Source organism: Aethalodelphis obliquidens, unplaced genomic scaffold (genome assembly GCF_003676395.1).
Source record: "Aethalodelphis obliquidens isolate GAN/ISIS:26980383/991018 unplaced genomic scaffold, ASM367639v1 scaffold7, whole genome shotgun sequence".
Classification (NCBI taxonomy): domain Eukaryota; kingdom Metazoa; phylum Chordata; class Mammalia; order Artiodactyla; family Delphinidae; genus Aethalodelphis; species Aethalodelphis obliquidens.
Window position 1 is genome coordinate 27,992,774 of NW_020837951.1, and position 23,175 is coordinate 28,015,948.

Here is a 23,175-nt window from a genome sequence, read left to right on the forward strand (position 1 = left end):
TTTATGAGACCTGCAATCTCATTAAAAAGTAAGGCTACCTCAGTTTCTGGCATTTTAATATAGAAATACTCTATATTCCAGTAAGTGGGGATACAGATACTTATAATGTATTGCTAATGCTTAAGAATATTTTTGAATGACTCACCCCTCTCTTTTATGGGTTTTCTGAATATGCAGTGAGAGGAAGATCAGCAGAGCAGCTGTTAGAGCAGAAGCAGCTGATTTCTATGCAGGGAGAAGATAATATGTATTTTCTCATACCTGGAGGTAAAAGAGTAAATCCCCTGTCACTTAAATTTCTTAGTTTATACATTTATTTTTGTTTTGACTGTAGATTGAGACATGCGCACTAGAGTTTTCTGAGATCAATGTGTCATTCATTATCAGGACAGTAGGGTTACCTACATGTCTCAATTTGTACTGAAAAAGACTACGAAGAGTAATTTTATCTAACTATATTTTCTTTTATAACCATTACTAATGCCTTTGATTAATATTCTTAGGATATCGCAGGTATATATTTCTCCCCAAATTAGAAATAACCAAACATCATTTCTCTAATAATGTGTCTCTTCAGTTTGTTCTTCTAGCCACAAAGCAATGCTGCCACTGAGGTTAAATTACTGTTGAATCAGGATTTACATCTAACCATTATGTTTTAGTAACTGTAGAACAGTTATTTTTGCTAAGGCTAACATTGGTTGTGTTTTGGATTGTTTGGTCAAAATGTTGTGGTGACATTGCATTCACAATAATTTCAAATTCATAATGTAAGTGAGATACACAATTCTAACCCAGTTGTATGTGTTCTGAATCTGTTTTCTAACAAGGGCATATTTTTTTGGAGTTAAAGCCTCCTTCATGTGTTCTAAAAGTCTAACTGATCTTAGCTTAGAGGATTGTAATATGTTCTTATGCTATATCTGTGTATCTAATTATAGGTCCACATTACCCATAAGGGAAGCCACTTAAGGGTGCAAATAACTCTTACAAACACTGCGGTAACATGCACGTGTATTCTGGCTGCTGCAGAATTCCTTTTGGTGAAAGAAAATATTAACATGGGAAAGACCAATCAGTCTTCTGTTACAGAATTTGTCCTACTGGGGCTTTCTGGCTACCCAGAGCTTGAGGCCATTTATTTCTTGCTGGTGCTATTTATGTACCTGGTGATCCTGCTGGGAAATGGAGTCATCATCATTGTGTCTGTGACTCTTACCTGCGCACCCCCATGTACTTTTTCCTCAGTAACTTATCATTCTTGGATATTTGCTACACCAGTTCTTCTATTCCCTTATTTCTCAGCAGGTTCTTAGCTTCAAAGAAAACCATTTCCTTCTCTGGGTGTGGAGTGCAAATGTTTCTCTCCTTTGCTATGGGAACCACAGAGTGTGTCCTTCTAAGCATGATGGCATTTGACTGCTATGTGGCCATGTGTAACCCTCTGAGATACCCTGTCATTATGAGCAAGAATTTGTATGTGCCTGTGGCTGCTGGGTCCTGGATTGCAGAGGGTGTCAATTCTGTGTTGCAGATGTCTCTTGGCATGCGGCTTCCCTTCTGTGGGGATAATGTCATTAATCATTTTACTTGTGAAATCTTGGCTGTCTTAAAATTGGCCTGTGCTGATATCTCCATAAATGTTATTAGCATGGTTGTTGCTAATATGATTTTTCTTCTGGTTCCAGTACTTTTCATTTTTGTTTCCTATGTTTTCATTCTCCCCACCATCCTGAGGATTCCTTCTGCAGAGGGAAGGCATAAAGCCTTTTCCACCTGCTCTGCCCACCTCACAGTGGTGATTATATTCTATGGAACCATCCTCTTCACGTATGCAAAACTCAAAGCTAAAGACTTCTCTGGTGCAGACAAAGTACAAGTCACAGACAAAATCATCTCTCTCTTCTATGGTGTTGTGACTCCTATGCTCAACCCCCTCATCTATAGTTTGAGGAACAAAGATGTGAAGGCAGCTCTGAAGAATGTATTCTGTCGGAAATGCTCCTCAGAGGAAATGTGAATGTTGTTTTTTTGGTAAAAAATTCATTTACTCTGAATGCAGGACTAGTTCTCACCTGGAGTTCCAAAGTAAATGTAAGGGTTGGTAGTATCGTTAATTCTTGAAATACTTATTTTTCTGTTCCTAGCATCTAAATGTGAGAGAAATCTGGGGCCTATATTCTTCATGACTGGCTTAAAGAAAAAAAGGGAAAGAAATCTATGGGTAAAAGGATTCTCATCCAAACCACCCACATTCACAGAATTTATTATAGTTTAACTCTGGAATGACGAGTTCTGTAATCTTATGTGAACAGAAGTACCTTGTAACTAGTTTAACTTCTTATTCTCTATTTGCATCAGTTTTCTAGTCTCATATCTTTCTTAGGAAGGTAAAGTAGAAAGTGCCTTGTTAAGTGTCAGAGTGCTATAGAAACTCACCATTAAATAATTCATAACAGGGTAGTGTTTGACCTTAGAGAGGGATGACCACTTTTGGCTATGTATACATTATAGGCAAGAGTAGAAAAAAATGTTGCTATTTTCCTAGGGCTGATATCCTTTTGGCTGCAATCTGGCAAGCATACTTCTGTGCAGAGGTATCTGAGGCAATGTGAGGCTTAGTGCAGATGCCCCATCTGATGGGGAAATTTGGTCTATCTTGTGTTTCAACAGATGAGCAGTGACATCTTTGAATGAAAATGATGATTACTGTTAAGTGACATAAAAATTACTCAGTTTCTAGAGAATGTGGTTGTCCACTTCTCTGAGAACATTGTGATAATGGGTTTAGAGTGTCACAGATTAAGTATTTTTACAGTTACATGAAAGGAAAATGGAGTTCTCACACCATAAAAACAACACATAATGGATGGGAAGAAAAACATGAAGGCACTTAAAAGAAAAAAAATAGGTTAGAGCTTAGTTAGACAAGGCATTTTTTAAAAAATAGAGTTTTCAATCTAGTTAAAGAAAAAAAAATCAGTCATTAAGTGGTTGCTTAGCACGGAGAATGAAAGGGACCCTGGGAACTTCCTTTCATTCAATGCTCATCCAACAGATTTTAAGTCAAGTATAACCTTGGAGAGGTTATACTTAATGTAGAGAGTGATGAATCTGGCGTTCCTTTTAGCCTGATTCTAGTAAATATGCTATTCATATAAGTAATCCCCTTGATTTGACCTAGTTTCCCCCTTCTGATGAGAAGCAGACATCCAGGTCACCTGTATAGAAGGAAAGAATGGACTGAGCAAAGGAATGAAGTGGCTCTTCCACTTTGGCCTAGGTTTCGCATTGTAAAGGATGGCACTCTGCTTCATAGTAGTATCTGTGAGCTAGTGTGAATCAACCCCTGTGAACGAGATCTAGCTTCTTGTTTTAACCAATCAACTTTGAGTCTTGTAGGGCTAAGGAACAGAATGTGGACCTTAGTTAAAAAAACAGCAGCAACAACAACAACAAAACACACAGTATTGCTGTCTGGTGAGGTCTGTTGGCAGGAAGCCTGACAGCTTCTCTTGGGGGAAGCCTCTGAATCACTGCACATGTTTTATTCGAACTCTAAGTTTTAACATCTTACTGCACATGTTTTATTCGAACTCTAAGAGTAAGTACAATCAGACTTCAAAGAAGGGGAGATCCTGTGAGAGAGGGCTAAGGCAATATTTCATTGCATCAATTGAGTTTGACCTTGATCAGCTGAGGAGGAATAGTCTTAGGTAATGGGCTGAAACCAGAATGCATCAGTGGGGCTTCTAGACAAGAAAACAATGTGCATGGGTGCAATAGACAGAAAAAGAAAGAAAAAGAGGAACAAAGATTTGCCAGTTTGTGAGGTATATTAAATGGAGTATTCAGGAATTATAATTTATTCTCCAGGCAATTTGGAACCTTTTGAATTTTGACCAAGGGAGTATAGAAGATTAAAACTCAGAAAAAAGGTTAATATAGAGGCATTCTTCAGGGTCATGTGCTTTTCTCACCAATATGGAACTGTGACCTGTGCTTGGTGGGTCTGTAAACATTGTTTTTCAGGACAATCATTGGCTCCTCCTCTAGCTTGTAGAGAACCTGAATCAAAATTCATCTTTGTATGGAACTAGACAAACAGTAGTTCATTTTAGGTCAAATTTGGTATCAAAAAGTTTTAATTCCCTTGGCAGAAACACGGTCCTCCCATTTCCTGTGGGTTCTCAGCTCAGTCCTGTAACAGTCTGTGAAAATTAAAGTGAATCCAGCATCAGTCTGAAGTGAGACTAAAGCTTTGTTGGGTCCTTTGCAGCTAAGTCTTAACTGATTGCTTTAGTTATTAAAGTAACCAAAGTAATAATAACTGCTTCATTCTGCCTGGGTTTTTCAGGTTTTTTTTTTTTTTCACTTCCAAGAACGAAAGGAACTTCAATAGATATCCAAAGAAAAAGAAAAACATCTCCATTTATAAGTTGAAAGATTGATGCCCTGGGGGCCATAGGAACCTAACCCTTCTACTATTCCTGCTTTTTTTTTGTTGTTGTTTTTTAATAGCTTTTACCCCTTACCCCTAGAAAACTTCTCTTCTAGAAGTAGTGAGTTTATGGAGGTATTGCTCACTGGGTGAAAAAGAACATGTTCATTTGGTGGTCAGTTTTCCTCCATATGCCCTAGGATATGTTGAACATTATAAGCAATAGTAGTCAAATGTACATGAGCTTAAAAACATCTGGCTACGTCTCTTAAGAGCTCTGTGACATTATGCTCACATTTTTAAGCTTTTCTCAGCAACTGTGGGCTCCCCTGTATAGTGGAGCAGCCTGTTCTGAATTTAACTGTTATCACATATACTAAGTTTATGGCTTAGATTAGGAACTTAAAACACATTTGACTCTTACTGGGGTCATAATTAGTTGGAATTAAAAGAGTATGAGGGGGGCTTCCCTGGTGGCCCAGTGTTTGAGAGTCCGCCTGCCGATGCAGGGGACACGGGTTCGTGCCCCGGTCCGGGAGGATCCCACGTGCTGCGGAGCGGCTGGGCCCGTGAGCCATGGCCACTGAGCCTGCAGGTCCGGAGCCTGTGCTCCGCAACGGAAGAGGCCACAACAGTGAGAGGCCCGCGTACTGCAAAAAAAAAAAAAAAAAAGAGTATGAGGCCCAAAATTACATTCTTAGGAAACCTAATTTCAAATTCTAGATCTTTCTCATGCTAGGGAAGTGAGGGCTGCACTACTTTTCAGAGTCTAGGTTTACTCATCTGTAAAGTTACCAATAGCTTCTTCATAGATTCCATGAGTGAATACAATGATATCACATGATGAAAGCGCTTTGCAAGTGAAATGCAATATCCAAATGCTTGTTCATTAATTCATTCAACATATATATGGCAATGGCTTAGTGTGTGCCAGGCAATATAATTAAGGATGGTGGTGAGCAAATGAAGTCACAAGTGTTGACTGGCTCTAAAGCTCACAGTCTTTCCAAAACACTGTGTTATCTCAGACAGGAAAAGTTGTGCTGTGTTAATCATACTGGTTTTAATAGCAATTGGAGAGAGGCTAAATTAAGTAAACTTGGAATCCAAACAGAATGACAGATGTATGGAGAACGGGACAACCACAAATTTGTTCCACTAAGCCGAATTTCTCCTACAAATTATATCACTTGGCACAATGTAGGAATAGATAGAATAGATGCTCTTTTTTTCCTGGAACATTTCTGTCATACAAAGTAGATTAATCCAGGTCACAAATAATCAAAACAAGAGATAAAGGGCCTGTGGTAGATTTTTGCTTCTACATAATTTATTCTCTGGAGTCAAAGCTTACTCTGGAACTCAGGGGCACTAGGATAAAGAGGTACTGATTACAGTGATCCTGGCCCAAGGAGCTTCCCGAAAGGGTTCATGGAAGAGGTGGTTTGTGTTTATTCGTATTTAGAGGGTTAGATATAGGAATCATATTTTTGTCTTAATTTGAATTCAACAATTATTTTGAGTATAATCATTTAGGTGATATGGTATCTCAGCTACGTTTAAAAACGTTTTAAAAAAATATTTTTTTATTACAGTGGTCATAGCAACTGCTGATGATGGTCAAATGATTGCATTGCAGTTCCGCACGTTTGGGACAGAATTAATTTTTGCAGCAGATTATAGGTCCAATAATAGCATTCAAATTGTTTAGATGCTAAAGAAAATAACAGATAACACATCTGTTTTGCAATAATTTCTCTAAGATCACCAATTAAAGGAATCTAATGCTCTCATTCTATCTGCTCTGGGGAGGGGAGGAGAGGCAGAATAAATGTTTCTGAAGAGGCAGATGTAGCAAAGAGCACTGAATTTTATTTTAGAGTACCTAGATTTGAAACTGAAAGATTTGGAACTTCTTTTTTTCTCTTCTTTAAATGAAGCCAATTCCTACCTAAGATCTTTATTGTGAAAATGACCCAGTAAGGGTCTAAAATATAACATGAAGCTTTATGACACTAAATAATGAAAACTTGACAAGTGAAAAAATAAATATATCCAGTTAAAGCATTTAAAATTGATATCTTACCCTTAATTTGAAAAACCACATTTACAACAGAAGAATATGGAACATTATGACATTTATGTAACTCTGAGCCTGAGGAATGGTTTCCTTTCCTTGATTTGAAATCAGTATTCTTTTGCTTTACAGCCTCAAGAAATGCTTTCCATTTTATGTAATAATTTTCAGGATAAAGAGAGGGGATATTAGTGAGCATTGGATAAAAAGTAAGGTGCTGTAATTATTTTCTTCAAGTTTTGACTTATCATTAGTTTATTCCTCAGGTAAAACTGATAGATGAATCTATTTAAAATATTCTGACTCTCAGGTCCAGAGTTTCTAGTTCAATCTCAGAAAAGAAATATGTAAGATAATCCAGAGATTCTTGGGACCTTTGGGGTTATCTAACTGCTCCTTTACATTTTGAGCTCCAGAAATGTCCTCCAAAAGACCAACCATTAGCATAGCAAGGCAGTTTAAATGCATTTTGGGGCAAGCCAGGGAGGGATCCAGTATTTGCAACAAAGTAAAATTAGGAATGTAAGCATGGAGGATGATAAACTTCCCAACACCCCAGGGGGAATGTAGTTAGACCCAATTATATAATTGGTATGTTCCTTTTGTAATACGACTCAAACATGAAACATATATCACTGTCTATCTTCTCACAACATTTGAAGATTTAAGACCCAAACAGAAAAAAGTCTTTAATAAGTATTGCTGTTTTTTGGGGGAAATTATCTGAAAACTTTCCACAATTAATTGTGTAAATTGCCTTCATTTGCATAGTGCTTTCAAATATCTAATGTGTTTCTCAGAATACTACCATGAGTTAGTACAGTTATTCCTATTACACAAATTTAGAGCCTCAGACTTTGAAAGTTGAAATATTTTGCTGAAGTTTGTCCAGCCAGTATATGAGAAGGTAAAAAAGATCTCAAATTCAGCTTTTGTGACTCTTGCCCCTGCAATCTATTTGCAGCACTGACCCATCTTGCACTGATAAGAGCCTGAAATGAGCTGTTAGAATTTTGCATCCCCACCCTGTAATGGATGCAGGAAAGTTAGGTTAGAATGATGTAAACAATTGAAAATGACAAATGTCAATAAAAAATTAAAACTGAACTTTACTTTCCCTCTAGGTCCAAGTCAGAGTTGAAGCATATGGAACAGAATGTAACCTTTTATGAAAAACAATTCCTCTTTGACTTTAATAACAAAGATTTGCATTCAAACTCAACCTTTGCTCCCGAAATGAATCCTCCTTTCTCAATAACATTCTGTTAAAGCTTTTTCAGATAAGCCTACTTTTTCAAATTGGTAATTTCTTCTTAACCTACGTATTTTTTCTAAATTTAGTTCACTCTAAATGCTATAATTTATGCTGCACAGGCATCTGACATTTAATACCAGAGAATAATAAATAATACTAATTGAGTTGGGGGCAAGGAGCATTTTTCTATGCACTTTTCATGTATTTCACTTATCTGATCCTTATTACAATCTTATGAGATATATGCTATTATTATCTTCATTTTAACGGTTGAGTGAGGAACAAAAAGATATTATCATTGACTGTGAGGTGTGTGTATGTGTGTGTATACATATATTTTATATATATATATATATATATATATATATATATATATTACATATATATCTATGCAACAATTTTCCCTAAAGGGACTGAAAAATACTTAGGGCAGAAAACATTCTATTTTACTTTTTTGTGTCACAGAACTATCTGAAGTTGTGCCTTGAGAATGGTGGACACTCAGAGTGTATACCTGTAAGCAGATGGACAGTTTTTCATTTAGTTCCTCAAATGCTGTCTATAGTTTGTATATTATGAAGTTATACATTGCTTTACTATTTATAGTTATTGCTTGCAGTAGTAATTTCTACTAAAAGACCACCACAGGAATAAAGGATGTTGAAAGGAGGCAGGACTTGAGTCCTCTTTCCCAAACATCTTTCTCTCTGTTCAACCTGAAAAACTCAAAATCTATATATTTTATGTGCTCTTCTGCATTTTTATTGACATATAATTGACATGTAACATTGTGTAAGCTTGAGTATGTTGATTTGATACACTTATATATTGTAATAGCAATACCACTTAGCATTATCTAACACCTTCATCACATCACATAATTATCTTTTTTGGTGGTAAGACATTTAAGATGTAGTCTTTTAGAAACTTTCAAGTATATAAGAAAATATTGTTAACTATAATCACAATGCTGTGTATTAGATTCCCAAAATGTATTCATCTTCTAACTGTAAATTTATATGCTTTGACCAACATCTTCCCAGTTCCCTCATTCCATAGCCTCTGGTCACCACCTTTCTACTTTCTGTTTCTGTGAGTTCAGAATTTTTAGATTCCACATGTAAATGATATCAGACAGTATTTGTTTTTCTCTGCCTGATATCTCACTTACCATAATGCTCTCAAGGTCTATCCATGTTGTCCCAAATGGCAGGACTTCCTTCTTTCTCGTGGCTGGATATTATTCCATTTTCTATATGTACCACATCTTCTTTATCCATTTACCCCTTGACAGACAGTTAGTGTTACGATATCTTGGCTATTGTGAATAATGCTGTAATAAACATACAAGTACAGATATCTTTTAAATATCTTGCTTACATTTTCTTTGGAGGTGTACCAAGGAGTGGGATTGCTGGATCATATGGTAGTTTTATTTTTAAATTTTTGAGGGATCTTCATACTGTTTTCCTGGCGGCTGAAGCAATTTATATTTCCACCAGCAGCGCACAGGCCTTTCTTTTTCTCCACATCTAACACTTTTCTCTCTGTCTTTTTGATGGCAGCCATTCTGACCGGTGTGAGGTGCTATCTGATCTTGGTTTTGATTTGCATTTCCCTGATGATTAATGATGCTGAGCATCTTTTCATATACCTGTTGTCCAGTTGTATGTCTTCTTTGGAAAATATCAATTCAGTTCTTCTGCCCATTTTTTTTTTTTTTTTTTTGCGGTACGCGGGCCTCTCACCGTTGTGGCCTCTCCCGTTGCGGAGCACAGGCTCCGGACGCGCAGGCCCAGCGGCCATGGCTCACGGGCCCAGCCGCTCCGCGGCACGTGGGATCCTCCCGGACCGGGGCACGAACCCGTGTCCCCCGAATCGGCAGGCGGACTCTCAACCACTGCGCCACCAGGGAAGCCCTTTCTGCCCATTTTTTAATTGGACTGTTTACTTTTTGTTATTGAGTTGTATGACTTCGTTATATATTTTGGATAATAACCACTTATCTGATATTGTTTGCATGTATTTTCTCCCATTACGTAGATTGTATTTTATTTTGTTGTTATTTCTTTTGCTGTGGGGAAGCATTTTTGTTTGATGTAGTCCTACTTGTTCATTTTTGTTGTTGTTGCTTTTGGTGTCATATGCAAAATATCATTGCCAGGACCAATGTCACAGAAATTTTTTCCTATGTTTTCTTCTAGGAGTTTTATAATTTCAGGTATTATGTTTAAGTCTTTAATCTATTTCAAGTTAAGTTTGTGAGTGGTGTAAGATTGGGGTACAATTTCATTTTACTGCATATGGTTATCCAGTTTTCCCAGCACAATTTATTGAATAGAGTATACTTTCCTTATTGAGTATTCTTGGCTCCCTTGTCAATTTTTGTGTGTGTGTGTGTGTGTGTGTGTGTGTGTGTGTGTGTGTTATGTGGGCCTCTCACTGTTGTGGCCTCGCCCATTGCGGAGCACAGGCTCCAGACGCGCAGGCTCAGCGGCCATGGCTCACGGGCTTAGCTGCTCCACGGCATGCAGGATCTTCCCGGACCGGGGCACGAACCCGTGTCCCCTGCATCGGCAGGCGGACTCTCAACCACTGCGCCACCAGGGAGGCCCATCCCTTGTCAAATATTTTTTGACTGTATATGTGGGGGTTTATTTCTGGGCTCTCTATTCTATACTATTGGTCTATGTGTCTATTTTTATGCCAGTACCATACTCTTTTGATTACTATGGTTTTATAGTATAGTTTGAAATTGGGAAGTGTGATGCCTTCAGCTTTGTTCTTCTTTCTCAGGATTCGTCTGTGTTTGGTCTTTTGCAGTTTCAAACAAATTTCATGATTTTTTTCTACTTCTGTGAAAAATGCAATTAGAATTTTTATAGGGATTGCATTGAATCTATAAATGACTTGGGTAGTATGGATATTTTAACAATGTTAATTCTTCTGATACATGAACTTGGAGTATATTTCCAGTTGTATCTTCTTCAGTTTCTTTGATTTCATCAAGGTCTTGTAGTTTCACTTTCTTGGTTAAATTAATTCCTAAGTATCAATATTTTATTGTTTTTGATGATACTGTAAATGGGATTGTTTCACTTAGTTCTTTTTCAGATATTTTATTGTTAGTGTATAGAAATGCAACTGATTTCTGAATGTTGATTTTATATCATACAATCTTACTGAATTCATTGCTTAGTTCAGTTTTTTGGTTGAGTCTTTAAGATATTTTTGTATATAGGATGATATCATCTGCAAATAGAGATAATTTTACTTCTTCCTTTTCAATTTGGATCTATTTCTTTACTTGCCTGATTGATCTAGATAGGACTTCCAGTACTGTGTTGAATAAGAGTGGCAAGAGTGGGTACCCTTGACTTGTTCCTGATCCTAGTTGAAACACTTTCCACCTTTAACCATTGAATATGATGTCAGTTATGGTTCTGTCATATATGGCCTTTATTAAGTTGAGATATGTTCCTCTATACCCAATTTATTGATGAACTTTTTATCATGAGAAGATGTTGTATCTTGTCAAATTCTCTTTTCTGCTTCTATTGAGATTATCATGTGATTTTGATCTTTTATTCTGTTAATGTGGTGTATTACATTTATTGATTTGTATATGTTGAACCATCTTTGCATCCCAATGATAAATCCCACTTGATCATGGCATATGATCCTAATGTGCTGTTGAACTTGGTTTGCTAATATTTGGTTGAGAATTTTGCACTATATTCCCCAGGGATATTGGTTGGTAGTTTTTTTTTTTTTTCTTATAGTGTCCTTATCTGGCTTTGGTGTGAGGGTAAATGTTGGCCTTCTAAAATAAGTTTGGGAATTCTCCTTCCCCTTTAATTTTTTGGATGAATTTGAGAAGGATTGATATTAATTCTTTAAATGTTTGGTAGAATTTACCAGTAAAACCATCTGGTCCTGGGTCTGTCTTTGTGTGAGGTTTATAATTTTGATTTAATTTTCTTACTCATTATTGGTCTGTTCAGATTTCCCATCCTTCATGATTCAGTCTTGGTAAGATATTTATTTCTAGGAATTCATCAATTACTTCTATGTATTTCTTTGCTATCATTTGTAATGTCTCTTATTTCTGATTTTATGTATTTGAGTCTTCTCTCTTTTTTTCTTGGTTAGCCTAGCTAAAGGTTTTATAAATTTTATCTTTTCAAAAATCCACCTCTTAGTTTGTCAATCTTTTCTCTTGTTTTTCTGGTCTTTATTTCATTTATTTACACTCTGTTCTATGTGTTCCTTCCTACTGCTAACTTTGGGCTTAATTTGTTCTTTTTCTAGTTCCTTGTAGTTAAAGTTAGGTTATTTCAGAACTCTTTTTTCCCTTAATATATGCATTTATCACTATATACTTCTCTTTAAGAACTGCTTCTGCAGTACTTTATAGGTTTTGGTACATTGTGTTTCTATTTTCATTTATTTCAATATATTTTTACTTCCCTTTTGATTTTTTTCTTTGATACTTTGCTTACTCATGAGTGTGTTGTTTTGTTTCCACATGTTTGTACATTACCCAGGTTTCCCCTTGTTGATTTCTAATTTCATACCATTGGGGTATGAATAAAAGATACTTGGTACCTTGGTATCTTTAAATATGCCAATACTTGTGTTGTAGCCTGTGATCGAGATGTTTTGTGATCTATCCTGGAGAATGTTCCATGTGCACTTGAGAAGAATGCATAGTCTGCTGCTCTTGGATAGAATGTTCTCTATATGTCTGTTAGGTCCATTTAGTTGAAAGTATGATTTAAATCCAACCTTTCCATATTAATTTTCCATGTGTATGATCCATGCATTGCTGAAAGGGGATATTGAAGCCCCCTACTATTTTTGTGTTACTCTCTATTTCTCCCATCAGATCTGTTAGAATTTACTTAATATATTTAGGTGTTTTTGATGTAGGGTGCATATATATAATTGTTATATTTTCTTGATGAGTCCACTCCTTTCTCATTATATAATGACCTTCTTTGTCTCCCATGATAGTTTCTGTCCTAAAGTCTATTTTATCTGATATAAGAATAGATGCCCCTAACCTTTTTTGGTTTGTATTTGCATGGAACATATTTTGCCATCCCTTTAGTTTCAGTTCATATGTGTCCTTAAAGCTGAAGTGAGTCTCTTGTGGGCAACATATTGTTGGGTGTTGTTGTTTTTTTTTTAATTCATCCAGCCACTCTGGCCTTTTGATTGGAGATTTCAATCCATTTATCTAGAGTAATCTTTGATATGTAAGGACTTACTAATAACCATCTTATGAATTACTTTATGGCTGTTATGTATTTCCACTCTTCTTTTTTCCCTCTTGCTGCCTACTTAAATGGATGCTGATTTTCCCTATGATATGCTCTGATTCCCTTCTCTTTATCTTTTGTGAATGATGATAGGTTTTTATTTTGTAGTTGCCATGCAGGTCACATAAAACATATAACAGTCTGTTTTATCCTAATAGCAAATTAACTTCAGTCGCATACAAAACTCTACCCTTTAATTCCCCCCTTTATGTTTTTAACATGACAATTTACCTATTTTTATATTGTGTATTCGTTAACAAATTATAGTAGCTATAGTTATTTTTAATGGTCTTTTCCTTTAGTCTTTATACTGTAGTTAAATGGCTAACATACCATCTTATTATGGAATTAGAATTTTATGACTGACTATATATTTCCCTTACCAATGTGTTGTCTGTTTTTATATGTTTTCATGTTACTAATTATCATCCTTTCATTTCATCTTGAAGAACACCTTTCAACATTTCTTGTAAGGTAGTCTAGTGGTGGTGAACTACTTCAGCTTTGTTTGACTGGGAAAGTCTTTATTTCTTTTTCATTTCTGAAGAATAACTTTGCCAAAGTTCAGTGTTACTATCGACAATATAACTCAATAGACTTTCCTAGAACACTTTAATTCGGTGATGAATTATTACCTATCTGAATTCACGCCTTCTTCCCCTCCCCCTCTTCCTCTCCTTCGCTTCTATCCCTCCTCCTCCTCCTCTTCTTTATTTTTGTGGCCTTAAACATGTGAATTCCCTTTTGTCCTGTGAATTTATTTATTTTATTGCTTATTGGTATCTCTCTTCATTCCAAAAAAAGGTGATGCCTTCCTGAACCAAATTAACTCATATAAAAGGATGACTATAAAAAAAGCAAAAATGTTAAATGAATGCATTTAATTCACAGCAAATATCTGTTTTATTTCATTTGTAATATCTAGATTATTTTCAATTCAAGCATTTCATTTTGGTAATTATCATTTGAATAGTAATTCCTGACTTTGAATTAACTTTATTTTGGTAATCATAATTTGAACTAAAAAAGCTCTCACATTTCATAGTTACTTTGGTGAACATTTGCCCCTGTTTTCATATGTTACATGAGTAGGAGAATGTCATTTCATTTTGGAGCTTCAGTTCAGCCACAATTTGTTCCCATCACCATTCTTAATTGTATCTGTGGGACACTGTCCCTAAGGTACCAGAAGTTTCTACATTCCACAGGTCTCTCATTGCAAGTTTAAATTGCTTTGGGAACTGGGGAACAATTAAAACTGTTGCATAACAAGTATTTACTCTTCCACATCTGTGGGATCTGGCATTGTTTGTTGAACCTGACCTTAATTCATAATGCTGACATAAGTACGAAAAAGGAAGTAATGGGTTCTTTTAGGAGGTGGAAATAATTTATCTGTGTAATGGTAAGTGTTGAATATCATGAAACTGTACCTTTTCAGTCTATAGTTAAAGCTATTATTCAGTATTTGTAATGTGAATAACCTGATGCAATATAGGTATCAATTTATTATCACCAAAATACAGCTGAGAATCATTATAATTATTTCATTATTATTTGTACAATGTCTGTTAATCCTTAAAGTAATTTCCATATGGTATCACATTGTTTCTTTTTTTTTTTTTTTTTTTTTGCGGTACGCGGGCCTCTCACTGCTGTGGCCTCTCCTGTTGCGGAGCACAAGCTCCGGACGCACAGGCTCAGCGGCCATGGCTCTCGGGCCCAGCCGCTCCACGGCATGTGGGATCCTCCCGTACTGGGGCACGAACCCGCGTCCCCTGCATCAGCAGGCAGACTCCCAACCACTGTGCCACCAGGGAAGCCCCACATTGTTTCTTTAAAATCTCCCTGCAAGGAAAGTAAGGCAAGTATCTTTATCACTATCTTACAAATGAGAAGACTGAGGCTATAAATTAGAAGCATAGAACCTCAAACAAAAGACTTTGATTCTAGTCTGAGATACTTTTCCACTATGCTAAACCTGTGTCAATAAAAGTTAGATGATCCTCTGTACTTATAATGCATAAACTGGTAATTATTTGTATAAGATGGCAGCTTGTTAATACTAACTGAAAGATATTTTAAAAAAGTAAAGCCTGCTACAGATGAACAAATGTGACATATTAAAGTTTTACTGATAATTAATCCACAAATGCTGCACAGGGAAAATGCTTCAGAGTTTAGAAAATAAGCCTTCATCTATTCAGTCAGAACCCATCTATTATGTGCTACCACTGTATTAGGCTTAGGTGTAGAGGGATGAGCAAGACAGGCAAGCTCCTTCCCCCATGTCTCTTGTTACCTCACAGTATAACAACATAAACAGTTTAAAGCTCTGGGAGCAGAAGTAAACCAAAGGTAGCAAGACAAGCCTGGGTCAAGGTGGGTTTGACTTAGTGAGGGGATTCCTGCCTAGGAGGGAAAGGCTTGGAGCAGACGGCAGGGAGAAGCAATTCAGGTAGCCTCAGATGCATTGTCATTGCAGTTGTCTGGAAGAGGAAGCCAACAGACTCTGTAGTCCTGGACCCAAAGGGCCTGGGTAGAACATCTTCATGTGTCCTGGTAAATCTTGCTGTCTTCTCCCATTTGCATTACTGACTGGTCTGATCAGAGGTGCTTATGTTCCTTATCCAGTACCTCCTCTGACCAATTTCTGAGCCCTCTTGGGGAGAATTTTGATTTGTCATAAGAAGTAGTGTAGAGTAAGTATTGAATCATTGCCTCCTTTCTCTGGGCACTGTTGAATTAATGTAGCCTTTGTGACCCTTACTTCTCTAAAGTTCTCACTAACCATTCCCTGCTGTTGACACATGATTTCTATGGAAATTTTAATGCTACCAGTTAGGCAGGGTAGTAATGTAAAGACAATGGACTTTGGATACTTCCTCCTCCTGTTATTAGTCATGTGACACCAGCCAAGTGAGCTAATTTCAAGCCTAAAATATGGCACATAAGATCCTAAAGTAAGATTTGGCAACAAAAATGAAGATTTCTTCTCCCTCTTTTTTTCTTTAAAGAAAGTTCTGGTCTTAAGATGAATAAATGAAAATTTACAATCTCATTTGGGCTAAAGTTTTCATCTCCAAAATTGTGATTTTATATTCCCTTATTGTCTTTCTCTTCAAAGTTGTGATATTTCTCTTGTGTATTCTTAATTAAATTATTCCTGTAGTGCGAATCCCTCTTTTGAGTTGGACTTCAGACTCTAAGTAATATCTGCTCTACAGTAATTTCCCCAACTTCTATCACATGGCAAACTAAGTGGCAGAGTGGGGGAAAATTGGCTGTAATGAAATTCTTAACACTATTAGCCCACGTGAGGGCTAAACTTGTGATTTTGACCAATGTCAAATGTGGTGGTGATTATGGAAAGGTCAGTTTTCACATACAATCAGTAATGTGACAAACCCATTAATCTAAATATCTTAATTCCTTGTATTATGTTTCTGCTAAAAATCTCATAAAATCCTATAGTGTGATGTCAAATTTGGCGGGTACTAACATCACAGGATCCAAGCGTTCAACCCACGTTCTGTGCTTTCTAATGATAGACTCCTTCCCCACCAAAAGACCTGCCAACATAGCACAGAGAGATCAGCTCGTTGCTTTGCGATGACCTAGAGGAGTGGGATATGGAGGATGGGAGGGAGGCTCCAGAGGGAGGGGATATGGGGACATGGCGTATTCATATGGCTGATTCGCTTTGTTGTACAACAGAAACTAACACAGTATTGTGAAGCAATTATATTCCAATAAAGATCTATTAAAAAAAAAAGAAAGAGATATGCCAAATTCTCTGACTTCAGAGCCTCTCGGTGCACCTGCCATGCTTTCCTTCTGAGATGTGCTTGCCACCACTCCACCACGGAAACTCTTGTCCAAAAAGGATGTGCTGCCAATCCATTTACTCCTAACTTTTGCTCACCTTCTCACTTTTTGAATACTCCCCTTCTTTGCTTCCAAACTTGTCTAATTCTTTCCCTGCTTCCAGATCCAGCCCATTTCTGAAACTCTTCCTGAATTCTCCCTGGCGTGAGCTATTTCTCATAAACTTTTTCCTTATGGGAAAATCTGTAAATTTCTCTCAAGCTACATAATGTCATTATATTCATAATATATTTTATATATACTTTTCCTATATCCCTAACTGAATTGTGAGCTCTGTAGTGGGAGGCACTTTATTCTTTTATTTATCCTTACTGTGCTTGGAATATGACTGGGTTCAAGATAGGCTGTCAGTAATATTCAAAAGCTATTGTAGTAGTCTGGCACACATTTAACCTGCTTTAAAAAATGCTTCCAATAATATTTTTTCCTTAAGACTATTTAACTCTTTCAATAGTATTTTTTTCTTAAGAGTATATGAATATTGAATTTTCTCTAAAACACAAAAGGAATATGTTCTTGTCATTTTCCAGTTTGGTATGCCAATCCACATGATAAGGCAAAAGAAAATCCATTTGTATCAGAAATATCTGGATAATCTGCCAGCTCAGTGTAGACTAAAAACTTGCTACTCAAGTGCTTTCAAGACCTGTTGCATAAGTGTAACCCTGGGCTGTTACGAGAAATGAAGACTCTCAGGAGCTGCCCCCAAACCAAAACAGAATCTAAAGCTTTTCAAGATACCCAGGTGATTCATGTGTATATAAAAATTAGTGATGCTGTGAACTACACTTGATCTGAGCTTTGAGCTCTACTTCACTGTTTACTATGAGGTTAACCTTGGAAAATTTTCATGTTTTAATGTTTGAAAAAATGGGAGTAATATAAACAATGATTGTATTTTGTTAAGCATAAAGTAGTAGTACATATACACATGTGTATACCTATTTATATAAAATACTTAAACCTTCTTGCTGTTTTCTTAGATTGACTTAAGTGAGTAAATTATGAAGATATATGCTGAAGCCACAGAAAGAAAGTAAGTTAAGAGACTATGTAATACTCTCCAAAGACTGTGTGTGGCATTCATGTGGATCTGATCTATGCAATGGTCTTGTCACAGGAACAGTCACACAAGATACTAAGAGGAGCTGGAATGAGATCAACAACTATCTACATTTAAACAGATGTTAAATTTCAGTTTATGCTATTCAATTTATTATTATTAATGTCTATTAAAAAATTAAAGTACCTAATATAAAGTATGCAGTGTCAGGCGTAGAAAGAAATATGCACCAAAAACATCAAAGTTGCTGTGAAGTTTTGACCATAATGAATTGCAGAGTCATATTTCCAGTCCTTGTTGAGTAGTCTCTTGCCATCTCCACTGCTTACTTTCTGGGGCAGATGAAGTCCGGCTTATAGTTGCTAATTAGTCAGGAGTTTTAGAAACCTCAACCAAGGAACAAGGCTTCAACAGCAAGAAAGGTTACTTCTGTATGTTTGTTTGATCATAGGTAGATCTTCACATATTGGCAATGGGCATAGGTGCTTCCATCCTTCCCAGTTTTATTGTATTCTAGTCCTACACATTGTTGAAGATAGCTGGATGTCAGAGTTTCAAGCCAACACTCCTTATAATTCATTCTTAAAAAATCAATTGTTCAGGTAATATGTAACATGTAACATTTGTTTCTTGGCAGTGAATATATTTTATATTAGATCTTCCTTTGACATACTGAAAGTGGATGACATGGATAAAATTAACCAGACATTTGTGCTAGAATTTCTTCTTCTGGGTCTTTCTGGATACCCAAAGATTGAGATAGTTGACTTTGTTCTAATTCTAATTATGTATCTAGTGATTCTAATTGGCAACGGTGTTCTGATAATAGCAAGCATCTTTGATTCCCATCTTCACACCCCAATGTACTTCTTCCTGGGAAACCTCTCTTTTCTGGATGAGCTTAATCTCAAAAAAAGGAACATTTCCTTCTCTGGATGTGCAGTGCAAATGTTCTTAGGATTTGCAATGGTGTCAACAGAATGTTGCTTCTTGGCATGATGGCTTTTGACTGCTACGTGGCCGTCTGTAACCCTCTGAGATACCCCGTCATCATGAGCAAGGTGGTGTATGTACTGATGGCTTCTGTGTCATGGCTGTCCGGTGGAATCGACTCAGTTGTGCAAACATCTCTTGCCATGTGATTGCCTTTCTGTGAGAATAATGTTATCAATCATTTCCCATGTGAAATATTAGCTGTTCTCAAGCTTGCTTGTGCTGATATATCCCTCAGTATTATCACCATGACAATATCAGATATGGCATTTCTAATTCTTCCATTGCTGATCATTTTTTTCTCCTACATGTTCAGCCTCTACACCATCTTGAGAATGAACTCAGCCACAGGAAGATGCAAGGCTTTTTCCACCTGTTCAGCATATCTGACTGTGGTAATTATATTTTATGATACCCTCTTCTTTATGTATGCCAAACCCACGTCTCAAGAACTGCCTGGAGAAAACAAGTTGCAAACTTCTGACAAGCTCATTTCCCTGTTTTACGGTGTAGTGACACCTATGCTAAATCCTATGATCTATAGCTTGAGGAATAAGGATCTAAAAGCAGCTGTAAAATACTTGCTAAACCGAAAACCTATCCAATAAGTATTTCAGAAATGCAGATCTTTGTGTAATAGGCACAAAGATGGACTTATAGCTAAATCAGTAAGAAGCTTTGAGGAAACCATGGTTAAGCAGAGATATTTTTATTTTTCCATTCACTAACCTTACTCAGCTAGAATTACTGAGAACTGTAGTTTGCTATAAACTCAGCTTCCAGTGTTTTCAGATCTCACAAGTACAATGAATTTCATTAAAGTCTCATCCCAGGTGGTATCTGAAATGAGTGTTTCTGGTGTATTGTACAGAAATGTAGTAGAAAACAGTTACACATAACTTTGGAGATAGAGTGGCAAGAGTACAAAATCTTCAATTCCACAAACTACCTAAATGACATTGGATAGTCTATTCTTTGTAAATCATAGACTTGTAATAAAGAAAGAGATAAAACCAGGTACCAGTGTCATTATAATTTCAATAAGTTGGAGAAAGCACCTAGCATAGCACCAACTTCATAGTGTCCTAAAATTTCAGAATTAAAGCTGGCTCCAAATTGAGGACTAAAAGTTACTACTGAGTACCTCTCTTACCCCAAGCTAATATTTATGAGAGCTAGATATCTCCCCCTAAAGGTCACTCTGTTAATATAAGTCACACCCTCCTTGCCCCTCCCCCCATATCTACATAAAGAGAAGTTCGGGCCAGGGGAAGAAATAATCAAGGGAGTGTTCTGCCTTACGTGGAGTGTACAGTGCTTGGTGGGAGGTGTTGCACTACAGTCCCTGGGGAAGAATGGGAACGTTTTTTGTTCTAATCCAAGCCAAGTGAGATGGTGCTGCAAAAGAGCTCTTAAGGTTTCGGGTGCTTGCAAAGAAAGAGAGTCTGGCTTCTGGCTTGAGTGGCTTGATGAGTGGAGGCCTGCTGAGCTCTTGAGGCTGCAGACCAGAAGAGGAGCTAGTGTAGAGGAGGAAGGAAGGTGGGTATTCTAAACCGAAAAATAAGCAAAAGCATTTCAAATCTGCTTGAGATGTTCTTACAGGCTCAGAAGGAGTGATAAAATCCATGACTGGGGAAATTAAATCTGTTCTTGTCATTCTCTAATGAGTTGAAACTCCTTAGTAAATCTATTTTTTTTTTCTTTTTCTGTAGAGTCCTCGTCTAGAAGGCCAGTGCCTAGCATAGGGTGTCTTTGGGCCACACCATCCAGCTTCCCCATGGTCTCCTAGCTTATTATGATAGCTGGGTTTTGACTTCATTTTCCTACCCAGTTTTAGAGTCACACGACCCCATATCTCCTACTCAGAGGCTTCATTCTTTGCCAGTCTACTTCCTTCAGGTTGACCCAGGTTTCTGCCTAGATGATCTGGTCACTAAATTCTGCTCTTCTGCCACTGTCCCACCAGAATGAGTGCTGTCACTGCAAAAACCCTCCAGATGCTGTTCTCTCCTCTGGGTTGGATCACATTGGTGTTGTTTTTGGTTCAGAAAGGCATGTACCCGACCCTGTGGCTGACAGCTTTTGAACTTCTAGTGCTTCTCCTCTACCCTCTCAGTAGAGGCCCTGCATTTGTATCTGATGCATACTTAGTTCTCTTTAACTTTTGTTCTATGACAATGTTTTAGGCATATAAAAATATTATTTGTATTGTTTTAACCAACTCCTTAGCACCTTAATTTTTAATTTTTTCCCGCAAAAAATACCAAGAGTGTCAACATCTAATATGCAGGCTTATATTAAGTTGAACTCTTCACCTGCTAAAATATTCCATAGGTATATAAAAGTGGATGCTATAGGGCTTTGATATAAACAAGCGTAATCATGTTAATCAATGATCAGAAAATTGACAGATGTGATAATAAATGTCTTTCCCTGAAAAAATCAGGAAATCTCCAATAGATTATTAGGTGTATTATTTTCTTATTAATAAATAAATTTTTAATTAAAATATCAAAAAGTATTTAAAAATTATCACTATGGTCATCTCCTAAAGCTACCATTTAAAATATTTCTTCTAGTAACTAGGAGTCATACATTCAACATGTTTGTATTTTGATTTATCACTTAATATGCTATGAACCCTTGAGGTTAAAGGGTTTTTATTTTTTATTTTTTTTATTTTTTTGCTGTACGCGGGCCTCTCACTGCCATGGCCTCTCCCGTTGCGGAGCACAGGCCCCGGACGCGCAGGCTCAGCGGCCATGGCTCACGGGCCTAGCCGCTCCGCGGCACGTAGGATCCTCCCGGACCGGGCATGAACCCGTGTCCCCTGCCTCGGCAGGCGGACTCTCAACCCCTGCGCCACGAGGGAAGCCCTCATCCAGATTATTTTGAAACAAATCCTAGGCATAATTACATCAGTTTATCTGTCTATCTATAAATATCTATATATCTAGTATATATTTATAGATATATATGTGTAATGTGTAGACATACACTAAGTGGCAAAAATCCAAGTTCCACTATTCACATGGTAGTCTACAGGAATGCACCTCCTGGAGCGCATAAACTATAAGATAAATGATGCTGTCTCCAGTTTAGCAATAGGACAGTGCTGGTGATGACTGTAAGCCACTAAAAGGACGCATGAGCCATGTAAAATACATTATTTCTCGATCCAGTGGATTGTTGCCATGAGATAATACAGGCTGTATACTACCTGACTTTCTAAATTTCAAGGGAGCCCAGTTTTTAAAATTAAACACTGCAGCACTTACCCAGGGTTGGACATTTTACAGAACACACGAGGATTCAGTGTACACTCATGTAAGGCTAATGCTTCCTATAACAGTATAGGCTATGGTCCTGCAGGAGGAAGGAATTTCAGGCCAAAAAGGAGAGTTCTGAAACTTCAGTCGTACCTGCTAGGCCAATTTTGAGGAACTGTCTCTTAGAATATTTCAGTCAATGTTGGTTTATATACCCAACATATTGCCATTAACTGCTTATTGAGTTTGAGTACATATTTTGAACCCAAAATGTTTTATTTCTCCAGGATGCTATCATATAGATAGTAGTAATCTCCAAATATACGTTAGCTATAGCATGCCAAAGAGCTTCCCATAGGCTCACTTTATATCAGCAATCACTTTCCCTTCTTTCCACCTTTCATTAATTTTTACCCAGATTATCCTCTTTGGGGTAGAACTGTTAGCTTCAGCAAGAGGACTGATCCATAAAGCTAGCAGCAATTTAAGTATGGTCAATGATTTCCCCCTTTATCTTGTGTATTATATAGAACAGGGTTGGATAAATACAAGCATATTGGCTTGCCTCATTAACCAGGTAAGAGAGAAACAGAACCTATTAATCCCATTTTTAAAAGGGTAAATAAAGAATGATCTGTATTATTTTAGCAGTGTGGGCAGTAGTACCTAGATGTGTTGTCATGGTATCATGTTCAGCAACTGATCCACGTCCCATTAAAACAGGATCAGGCAAAGAAAAAGAAAATTTTTAGAAATATAGAAGTTTCTATAAAGCGCCTGTATCATTCCCACAATTTTCCCCCCAACACATCTCAACAATATGGCCAATAGTGGTCTTCCTGTAAGTCCACATATATCATGTTTT

The 23,175-nt window shown here is 37.0% G+C and overlaps 2 protein-coding genes across 2 annotated transcripts in view; both read left to right on the forward strand.

Annotated features, from left to right (window-relative positions):
- Positions 1-951: 951 nt before the first annotated feature.
- On the forward strand, positions 952-3,533 carry LOC113619868 (olfactory receptor 13C7-like). Its single transcript, XM_027105336.1, is given in 2 exon segments — positions 952-1,206; positions 1,209-3,533. Coding segments are annotated over 2 exon segments (957 nt in total). The 5' UTR covers positions 952-1,061; the 3' UTR covers positions 2,021-3,533.
- A 14,518-nt stretch (positions 3,534-18,051) lies between these two features.
- Positions 18,052-23,175, forward strand: part of LOC113619869 (olfactory receptor 13C3-like) — a 344,039-nt gene continuing 338,915 nt past the window's right edge. Inside the window, 2 exon segments of the mRNA XM_027105337.1 lie at positions 18,052-19,030; positions 19,033-19,436. Coding sequence (XP_026961138.1) covers positions 18,736-19,030; positions 19,033-19,436 — 699 coding nt within the window. The 5' untranslated portion in view covers positions 18,052-18,735.